This window comes from Otolemur garnettii, unplaced genomic scaffold, assembly GCF_000181295.1.
Source record: "Otolemur garnettii isolate 467f Iridium unplaced genomic scaffold, OtoGar3 scaffold00019, whole genome shotgun sequence".
In the NCBI taxonomy this organism is placed as follows: domain Eukaryota; kingdom Metazoa; phylum Chordata; class Mammalia; order Primates; family Galagidae; genus Otolemur; species Otolemur garnettii.
The window spans coordinates 8,341,549-8,352,903 of NW_003852414.1; the positions used below are offsets into that span (position 1 = coordinate 8,341,549).

General features: G+C 39.6%; 1 protein-coding gene across 1 annotated transcript in view; it reads left to right on the top strand.

Moving 5' to 3' along the window:
• Positions 1-11,355, top strand: part of MASTL (microtubule associated serine/threonine kinase like) — a 35,987-nt gene that overhangs the window by 11,721 nt on the left and 12,911 nt on the right. The window contains exons 5-8 of the mRNA XM_012803263.2: positions 1,295-1,401; positions 1,648-1,795; positions 5,468-5,640; positions 8,721-9,860. Coding sequence (XP_012658717.1) covers positions 1,295-1,401; positions 1,648-1,795; positions 5,468-5,640; positions 8,721-9,860 — 1,568 coding nt within the window. The remainder of the gene's footprint in view (positions 1-1,294; positions 1,402-1,647; positions 1,796-5,467; positions 5,641-8,720; positions 9,861-11,355) is intronic.

Here is an 11,355-nt window from a genome sequence, read left to right on the forward strand (position 1 = left end):
AGTTCAAAACCAGCCTGAGCAACAGCAAGACCCCCATCTCTACTAAAAATAGAAAAATTAGCTAGGCATTTTGGCATATGCCTATAGTCCCAGCTACCCGAGAGGATGAGGCAAGAGGATCGCTTAAGCCCAGGAGTTTGAGGTTGCTATTAACTAGGCTGATAACATGGCATTCTAACCCAGGCAGCAGAATTAAACTCTGTCTTAGAAAAAGAAAAAAAAATTTATTTTTACCTGTTAATTCTAATTACTTCACCATTGTGAGGCATATATTAAATCTGAGTTCAAACATTCAGTATGCTTTTATTTTTTTAGAGATAAGATGTTCCTTTGTCACCCAGGCTGGAATGCAGTGGCCTGATCAAAGCTTACTGTAGCTTTGAACTTCCAGGCTTAAGTAACCCTTATGCCTTACCTTCCTGAGTAGCTGGGACTAGAGGCATGCACCACCATTCCTGGCTAATTTAAGATTTTTTTTATAGAGATGAGGGTCTCACTATGTTGCCCAGGCAGGTCTCAAACTCCTAGCCTCAAGTGATTCTCTTCTCTTGACCTCCCAAAGTTCTGGGATTATAGGCATAAACCACTGCACCTGGACTCAGTATCCTTTTTTTTTTCCCCAGTATACTTTTTCTTTACTTCTGTTACTGTTTTTCATATCTAAGCAGAATAATACAGTATTATGTGTTAATGTTGAATTATTTTAAAGTACAGAGTATCCCAAAAGTGTTGTAATGCATGGAAACTTGCTAATAATCTGCGTCAACTACTATCTTGACACAGGCGTAAACATTTTAGTTAGCATGAAGAGCCCCAAATTTATATTAATTCCTTACCTTTTCCTTTCTGATATTTGATTTACTGAATGTTATTTTGTTACTACTTTGATCACACTCATTTTTATTCAGTGACAGTTGAAGGTTTTAAAGAAACTTACATTGGCTGGACATGATGGCTCACACCTGTAATCCTAGCACTCTGGTAGGCCAAGGTGGGTAGATTACTTGAGCACAGGAGTTTGAGACCAGCCTGAGCAAGACTGAGACCCTGATTTTACTGAAAATAGAAAAACTAGCTGGGCATCATGGCGGGCACCTATAGTCCTAGCTACTCAGGAGTCTGAAGCAAGAGGATTGCTTAAGCCCAAGAGTTCGAAGTTACTATGGGCCTCAAACAGTAGGTGATGCCATGGCACTCTAGTACTCTACTCAGGGTGACAGAGTGAGACTTTGTCTTAAAAAAAAAAAAAAGAAGAAGAAGAAGGAACCTTATGTACATTTTTTTGCACATGTAGATATTAATATGATGGACATTCTTACAACACCATCAATGGCAAAACCTAGACAAGATTATTCAAGAACCCCAGGACAAGTATTATCTCTCATCAGCTCTTTGGGATTTGTAAGTATTATCTGTCCTTATCTCTTGGGGATTTATAAGAGGAGTTTCACATAATGGCTTAGGGTTAGGGTTTTCATTAGTGCCACATAAGATTTAAGATCCCCTTACAAAAAGATCAGAATAGATTTAAATATCAACCATGTGGAGTTACTTAACAGTTTTTCTACTTAGATGGTATTTATACTTACATGGTGTTTTTGTAAAGGTAAATCTTTTAGCATTGGGGTTTTTTTTTCTTTCCACTAGAATACATCAGTTGTAGAAAAAAATCAAGACTCTGCAGACATCCTTTCAACTCATCTGTCTGAAATATCACAGTTTTCTCAAGACACTTGTCCTATGTCTATTGATGAAAAGGACGCTACTTCTTATTCTAGCAAACTACTAAAATCATGTGAGTATTGAAAAAGTGTTATGTTCCAGTGTGTCCTTTGAGGAACAAAATATATGCAAAAAATTTATATTCTAACATTTTGATAGTTAAAAAATGCAAGTACAGGCTCAGCACCTGTGGCTCAAGCAGCTAAGGCACCAGCCACGTACACCTGAGCTGGTGGGTTCAAATCCAGCCTAGGCCTGCCAAACAACAATGATGGCTACAACCCAAAAATAGCCAAGCATTGTGGCGGGCGCCTGTGGTCCCAGCTACTTGGGAGGCGGAGGCAGGAGACTCACTTAAACCCAGGAGTTGGAGGTTGCTGTGAGCTGTGACGCCACAGCACTCTACCCAGAGTGACAGCTTGAGGCTCTGTCTCAAAAAAAAAAAAAAAATGCAAATACAGGTTGAACATCCCAAATCTGAACATTCAAAATCCAAAATGATCCAAAAGCCATTTTGAGCATCAATATGACACTCAGAGGAAACGTTCACTGGTGCATTTTGAATTGCAGGTTTGGCATGTTCAGGTTTAGAATGTAAATGTTCAAAAATATGAAATCCAGATCTGGTCCCAAGCATTTTTGATAATGAATCGTCAGCCTATATTTGAACTGTTTTTCATATTTCTATATGTCATTATGTAAATGTCATTTCTGACAAGGATTGTGGCAGATTTTTTTTTTTTTGTGGCAGAGTCTCACTATGTCACCCTGGGTAGAGTGCTGTGGCATCACAGCTCACAGCAACCTCCAACTCTTGGGCTTAAGCAATTCTTTTGCCTCAGCCTCCCCAGTAGCTGGGACTACAGGCGCCCGCCACAACACCCAGTTATTTTTTTTTGTGGTTGTTCAACTGGCCTGGGCCACATTTAAACCCACCACCCTCAGTGTATGTGGTTGGCACTGTAAACACTGTGGTATGGGCGCCGAGCCGAGATTGTGGCAGAGTTTTAAGTCAACAGAATGTAATGTCTAGTTAATGAGTTATCCTTCAATTATCTATAATATGGGATCATTTGGTAAGTTGCACTATACTGAGTCTGTAGAAATCTTATATCAGAAGTATTGTGTGTGTTTATAAACTTATTGCCAGCACATCCTGATGTGGCTAAATTTAAAAATAAAGTAAATATATTTTTGAAAACCACCAAATACAGATGCCAAATAATAATCATAACAGTGAGTGTGACAGACTTACATTTGTATTGCTATAATTGCTGTTTGTATTGATCATCTCTCTAACTTGGTGATAGCGGGCAGTTTAGTTTTCTGAACTCATGTTCTTCATCTTAGGAATGTGAATAATGCTTTGAAGGGTGATTAGCATTGTTTTCACAGTTGTTACCTCATTTTGATTTGGTTCCTCAACAAATCTATGCATATCTAGGATGTACACGTAGTACTGTCTCCTTTTTACAAATGATGAAACTAATATTTGAAAATATTTAGTTATACACTAGTAAGAGAGTAAGCCAAGTCCTGATTGCAAATATATTAATAATTCCCTGTCAACTGAGCCTATCCTCCAAATTCGGTGATTCTTATTTCTAATATCAGAATTATATGGCTGAAAAAATAAATACCTTTGATAAACAGAAGATTGCTAAAATATGAAATATGCAGGTGTTGGCTCAGCGCCTGTAGCTCAGCAGCTAGGGCACCGGCCACATACCCCAGAGCTGGTGGGTTCAAATCCAGCCAGGGCCTGCCAAACAATAATGACAACTACAACCAAAAAATAGCCAGGCATTGTGGCAGGCGCCTATAGTCCCAGCTACTTGGGAGGCTGAGGCAAGAGAATCACTTGAGCCCAGGATTTTGAGGTTGCTGTGAGCCTTGATGCCATGGAACTCTACCCAGAACAACAGCTTGAGACTCTGTCTCAAAAAGAAAGAAAAGAAATATGCAGATGTTATTTTCTTTCTTTCTTTCTTTCTTTCTTTCTTTTTTTTTTTTTTTTGAGGCAGGGTCTCACTTTGTCACCTTCTGTAGAGTACTGTGGCCTCATAGCTCACAGCAACCTCAAACTCTTAGGCTCAAGCGATCTTCTTCCCTCAGCCTCCTGAGTAGCTGAGACTATAGGCACCTGCTATAATACCCACCTATTTTTAGAGACAGGGCCTGGCTCTTACTCAGGCTGTTCTCAAACTCCAAAGCTCAAGCAGTGTACCTGCCTTATCCTTCCACAGTGCTAGGAAGACAGGCATGATGCAGGCATTATTTTCTTCAGGAAAAATAATTGCATCTTCCTTAATCATTCTTTAATCTTGTCAGACCTGGGTAGGTGTGAGGGACTGTGCTGGTCCCTTGAATGGCTATGAAAATGAGAAAGAGAACTTCTGGCCGGAGAAGAACTTATAATTTTATAGATAATTTTATAGTGAGAACAGGTGTAAAGAAATAACAATAACAACTCTGTAAAGATGCCACATAGGAGGTGAAAAAGCTAACTGGAAACAATCCACAATGGTTCTAAACAGAGATATAGTGATAGCCATTCTGAAAACAGAATTTCAGATGGAGGCACTGGAATGCAGAAAGACAAGAACATATGAAAGTCTATTCCACCTTCAGACAAGAGAGAGTAATTGTGAGGTATGGGATGGGAAGCACATGCCTAGGACAGGCAGCATGGCAGGTAAATGGCAAAGAATTAAGTGTCGTTACAGGGATACTAGGATTTAAGCTATAGAAAACAGGGAGCTATCAAAAGTTCTGAAGCAGGGAGTGGTCTGCTCATATCAGTGAGCCAGAAAAAACTCATTAGCAGAAGTAGAGCAGGCACATGGTATTAGATTAGACTAAGGTGCCCATGTTACTGGTGGGAGGCAGCTGAGTAATTTAGTCAAATATGATAGTCAGTGTCCAGTGAGTTTCAGGAATTGTGTTGAGAGAAATTGTTTCCTGAGTTTCAAGAATTGTACTAAAAGAAAAATGGTTTAGATCGACTTCTAAATTCTCCTTCCAATTTTATTGTTGTGAGACTTGATCAAAAGGTACATGGGTGCGGTGGCTCATACCTGTAATCCTAGCACTTCAGAAGGCCAATGTGGAATGATGGTTTGAGGCCAGGAGTTCAAGATTAGCCTGAGCCCATGAAGCAAGATGGTGTATCTACAAAAAAATAGAAAAATTAGCCAGGTACAATGGGCCTGTAGTCCCAGCTACTGGGGAGGCTGAGATAGGAGGATCACTTGATCCCAGGAGTTTAAGGTTATAGTGAGCTATAATGATACTACTACATTCTAGCCCAGGCAACAGAGTGAGACTCTGTCTCAAAAAATAAAAATTTGGTAAATTTAGCCACATTCTAACTTTATGTCACATCTGGGTATAGCATATCAGTAATGATCCTTCATTGAGAATAATTTCAAATTGGAACGTAAATACTCAAAATTGGGTTCCTTCTAATAATAAATTAATTCCCTTGTCCTTATTTTTATTGTATGAATGTTAAGGGGATTTTATTTTGTTCTTTCAGCAGCATTTGTATCAATTTCTGTATCTAAACCTAAGGGGAAGCCTGCTGGAGGCACCTGCAGCTGTCCTGAAGGACTAGATAGTGTTTACAAGAAATAGTTCTGTTATGTAATACTTAAAACTTTGCTTAATTATCTGTAAAGATTCAGGTTTGGTAAGGAACTAAGAAGACTGTGACATAAGCTTCAATATTTTCTCTTCTCAGCAGGTCTTGAGACGCTTACCTCCAACCCAGGAATACCTGTGAAGTGTCTAACATCTAATCTGCTCCAGTCTAGGAAAAGGCTGGCTACGTCCAGCGCCAGTAGTCAATCCCACACCTTCATATCCAGTGTGGAATCAGAATGCCACAGCAGTCCCAAGTGGGAAAAGGATTGCCAGGTTTGAGGAAAATTTATCTTAACCAAAACCAATTATGTATGTAAAGTACATGATAGAAACATTACACCTTCTCATGTAAATTCTGTAAGGAAATGAAATTGTTACATAAATAGCAGTCAAGATATTATCAAAATTTTCTCATTTTCTTTTACATTCTGTTAAATTTAAGTCCCTACCATGTTATAGATATTCACTTGTTGGTTTTGTTTTGTGTTGAACCTATATCATTTTAAAATTCATACTACCTTACTGTCTCCTATGCTGTTTTCTGCCAGTTTCTTATTTAACGGAATGATAACTCTTTTGGATCAGAAATAACTTTTAGACCACACAGGTAATATAGGTGTGCCCTTAAAAGTGTGGGTTCTGGCTCGGCGCCTATAGCTCAACCAGCTAAGGCGCCAGCCATGTACACCTAAGGTGGTGGGTTCAAATCCCCAGCCCGGACCCGCCAAACAACAATGACGGCTGCAACCAAAAAATAGCCGGGCGTTGTGGCGGGCGCCTGTGGTCCTAGCTACTTGGGAGGCTGAGGCAAGAGACTCGCTTGAGCCCAGGAGTTGGAGGTTGCTGCTGTGAGCTGTAATGCTACGGCACTCTACCCAGGGGGACAGCTTGAGGCTCTGTCTCAAAAAAAAAAAAAAAGTGTGGGTTCTGAGGGGATTGCTTAAGTAAATACACATAAATGGATATACTTAAAATGATTTCACTTAATTTACATATTCTGATTTTACTTTTCTAAAAAGTTATTAAAGGTAGTAGATATTAAAGGTTTGAAGAGTTAAAATTTTAAATTATAAAATCTTCTTCCTAGCATGCTGATAAAATAATGTAAGATTAGGATAATGTTAATACACAAAGAAAAACTTCCATTTTTGCCAGGCACAATGGTTCATGCCTGTAGTCCTAGCTACTCCTCTTAGGTAAGAGGATCATTTGAGCCCAGGAGTTCACATCTAGTCTGGACAACACAGTGAGAATACTGTCTCTTCAACAACAAAAAAAAGAAAGCCAGGTGTGTTGGCTCATGCCTATAATCCTAGCACTCTAGGAGGCTGAGGTGGGTGTATCACCTGAGCTCAAGAAGTCAACCAACCTTGACTGAGCAAGAGTGAGACCCAGTCTCTACTAAAATTAGAAAAACTAACCAGGTGTTGTGGCAAGTACCCGTAGTCCCAGCTACTTGGGAGGCTGAGGCCAGAGGATCTCTTGAGCACAAGAATTTGCGGTTGCTGTGAGCTATGATGGCAGGGCACTCTACCCAGGGCAACAGAGTGAGATTTTGCTCTCAAAAAAGAAAAATTATATCTTTCATTTTATGAAATTATTTGGATTCTGTTTGCTTCTCATCTTAGTAATACGATTTTCTTCATTGTCATTATTTGTATTTTAGAAGCAAGGTCAAGTTCACTTTAAGTTAAAGCAGGGGGTTTCTCAGTCTTTTTTCCGTCTTCCTTATAGACTGCAGTATATGTAATATATGCTGCAGAATTTTCTGTTAGTAATATCGGTATACCGCTTTCCTATTAAAGATGACTTATATGCTATTTCAATTTATATAGCTTTACCTTCTTCCTCCTACTTTTGGGTCCCTGAGGAATTCAGTGGTCACATGATGATAGTGCTTCTCAAGTTATGGTCAGATAAGGGATAATTGACCATGAGGGACCCTCTGATAAGCCTTATAGATCCCTAAATGCATCATTTTCTGTGCTTACAGATCAGTGAGTTGTTGAGTCAAGAATTTTCTTGTTGCTATGACTAAGTGCTTCTTACTATTCCTAAGTAAGTTAATGATAGTTAATAAATTTTGATATTCACACATCAAACATAGGCACTATTAGAGTCTACTGAAGACTCACTCTCATTGAGCAATCTTTTAAAAATCCTGGTCACCATGCTTCAGTTTGCCATATTATATAAAGCTTTGAGTGCACATGAGCACCCACAGATAAGTGGAATTCAGTTTTTGGAAAAAGCATTTTGTTATCAATACATCATCAGTTCACCTTGTTGACAATGGATTTTAATTCCTGCTATTCTTTCTTTATAATTATAAATTATCATTAGTTTAACTTCATCCTTATCAGCTTGGCTTTCTTATAACATGTGTGAGGTAAAACATGTTTGCATTAACATTATTTCATTTTACTACTCAAAACAATCATATAGGCTCAGCGCCTGTGGCTCAAGTGGCTAAGGCGCCAGCCCCATACACCTAAGGTGGCAGGTTTGAATCCAGCCTGGGCCCGCCAAACAACAATGATGGCTGCAACCAAAAAAAATAGCCAGGCATTGTGGTGGGCGCCTGTGGTCCCAGCTACTTGGGAGGTGGAGGCAGGAGACTCACTTGAGCCCAGGAGTTGGAGGTTGCTGTGAGCTGTGATGCCACGGCACTCTACCCAGGGGGACAGCTTGAGGCCCTGTCTAAAAAAAAAAAAAAATCATGTATACCTTTATTGCAAAGCTGAAATATACCCAAATTTGCCTACATGTTACCTTTTAATTGGTCATGTTTGAGTAAAATGTATTACACTATGAAAATAAATACTATAGAAAAATAAGGCTCGGCGCCTGTGGCTCAAGCAGCTAAGGCGCCAGCCACATACATCTAAGGTGGCGGGTTCGAATCCCCAGCCCGGGCCCGTCAAACAACAATGATGGCTGCAACCAAAAAATGGCCGGGCGTTGTGGTGGGTGCCTGTACTCCCAGCTACTTGGGAGGCTGAGGCAGGAGACTCGCTTGAGCCCAGGAGTTGGAGGTTGCTGTGAGCTGTGATGCCATGGTACTCTACCAGGGGGATAGCTTGAAGCTCCGTCTAAAAAAAAAAAAAGAAAAAGAAATTTAAATTTTAGACCACTGTTTCATTCAAAATAGTGTGTTTGAACTTACGCATAGTACTATAATTGTTTGTATTGCTTTTTAATTCTCTATAATCACTGCCACTTTGTTCCATTTGAAAGTGGGTACAGGTAGCATAGTAGTTTATGGGGTCATTCATTTTATCATAGTCAAGAGTGGTCAAAAGTTCAAAGAATCTCTGCTTTATATAACTAAAAAGGTACTTTTCTCCCCATAGGAAAATGACGAGGCATTGGGCTCTACAACAGTGAGTTTGAATACAACTGAAAAGTTATGTGCAGAATCTACAAATGCCATCGAAATCCAAAGTTTCCATAAAAAGGATCTTGAGTTAGCCCTTTCTCCCATTCATGACAGCAGTGCCGTTCCTGCCCCTGGGAGCTCTCGTGGAAACCTTGCCCCAAAATGCTTCTCTGAGGAAGTTTCTTGGGAAGCAGGAGAACTAGAAATAAACATAAAGACAGCCACTGACCCAAGACAGTCTGATTTCCATCAGGTGGATCAGTGGGCTGTGGATTCTGCTGAGATATCTGAAGAGTACCTTGGGAAAAGAAGTTTAAAAAGAAATTTTGAGTTGGTTGACTCCAGTCCTTGTCAGGAAATTATACAGAATAAAAAAAGTTGTGTGGAATATAAGCATGATAATGAAACGATAAATTGTTATACAAATCCAAGTACAGGCTTAACAGGTGATGTTCAGAACCTGAAGCTGTCGACACACAGAAGTCAACAAAATGACTATGCTAATAAGGAGAACATTGTCACTACTTTTATTGATAAACAACAAACACCAGAAAAATTATCTATACCAATGATAGCAAAAAACCTCATGTGTGAACTGGACAAAGACTGTGAAAAGAATAATAAGAAGGGACTCTTAAGTTCCAGTTTTCTATGTTCTGATGATGACAGAGCTTCTACAAGTATATACATGAACTCTGATTCATCTCTTCCTGAAATTTCTATAATGGAAAGTTCATTAGAAAGGCAATCCTTAGATCCAGATAAAAGCATCAAAGAATCTTCTTTTGAAGAATCAAATATTGAAGATCTGATTAATGTATCACCAAACTGCGAAGAAAATACCTTACCGAAAGGTGTTGAGAACTCTGCTATCCAAGACAGTGACCAAAAAATGTTAGCTCCTTCTTTGGAGGGGTTGAAAATGTTCACCTCCAAAAGAAATGCTGTTGCTTTTCGAAGTTTTAACAGTCATATTACTGCATCCAATAACTCAGAACCATCCAAAATGAACACTGCTTCTTTAGATGCAATGGAAATTTCGTGTGCTTATACTGGTTCATATCCCATGGCTATAACCCCTACCCAAAAAGGAAGAGTCTCTATGCCATATCAGGTATATTATAACTTTTTTTTTTTTTTGGAAACAGAGTCTTACTCTGTCACCCTGGGTAGAGTGCCATGGCATCACAGCTCCCAGCAGCCTCCAGTTCTTGGGCTTAAGTGATTCTCTTGCCTCATCCTCCTGAGTAGCTAGGACTATAGGTGCCCGCCGCAATGCCCAGCTATTTTTTGTTGCAGTTTGGCTGGGGCTGGGTTTGAACCCGCCACTCTCCGTATATGGGGCCAGTGCCCTACTAACTGAGCCATAGGTGCCGCTCAGTCATTATGATTTTTAAGTATGATAAAATTAACCTTCTCTTTGTGTATCTCTATGTACTTTTCTGAGAAAATACAGTCACGTATTTTCACTTGATCCCAGCAATATTATGAAATATAAAATTAAAATCCACTGTACCTTAACTGCCTTCAAAGGGCATGTTTTCTTTATAGAAAAAAGTTTAAAATTTTACATTTCAAACCTTAATTTTTTTATTTTAATCTAAACATTTAAAAACCCAAAGTTTTATGTTTTACTTTGAAGAGACATCATAACAGAAAAAGTATAACCCCTGAGTTTAGTTTATGAGACCTCAGTTTTCTATCCAGGACTTAACTACGTGACTTAGAAGTCCTTTAACCGGGTGGCGCCTGTGGCTCAAAGGAGTAGGGCACTGGCCCCATATGCTGGAAGTGGCGGGTTCAAACCCAGACCCCAGCCAAAACTGCGAAGAAAAAAAAAAAAGTCCTTTAACCTCAGATACTCTGCTTTTCCAATTGTCTGTAGAGGATAATCATACCTGTCCTATTGGTCCCACAAGAATTTTGTAAAACTCAAATTATCCTAAAAACTTTCAAATGCCATCTAGTTGAAGAGTCATTTATATTTAGTTTTATCTTGTGTACCGTTCTAATCATTTGTCAGCCACAGCCTTCCTCAGTGGCTGTTCTTAAACTTATATTAATCTATGCTGTTGCCCAGTGCGGTGCCTCTAGCCTGTAGTCCTAGCATTCTGGGAGGCCAAGGCAGGGGGAATGATTGAGCTTAGGAGTTCAACCCTAGCCTGAATAAGAGTGAGACCCCTCTCTAGTAAAAGTAGAAAAACCAGCCAGGTGTGGTGGGTGCCTGGATTCCTAGCTACTGGGAAGGCTCATGCAAGAGGAACTCTTCAGCCCAAGACTCTGAGGTTGCTGTGAGCTATGACACCATGGCACTCTACCCAAGGTGACAGAGTGAGATTCCATCTATTAAAAAAAAAAACAAAACTATGCTATCAAGACCTTTGACTTGCTAATTTGTTCATTGTTTTTTATTTTCCAGATTTTATCGAAGCAATGTTATCTGAGCTATTAAACTCCATTAGATAAAAGGAGTTTGTTTGGGGGGTTTTGGGGGGTTTTTTGTTTTGTTTTGTTTTTTGAGACAGAGCCTCAAGCTGTCGCCCTGGGTAGAGTGCTGTAGCATCACAGCTCACAGCAACCTCCAACTCCTGGGCTCAAGCGATTCTCCT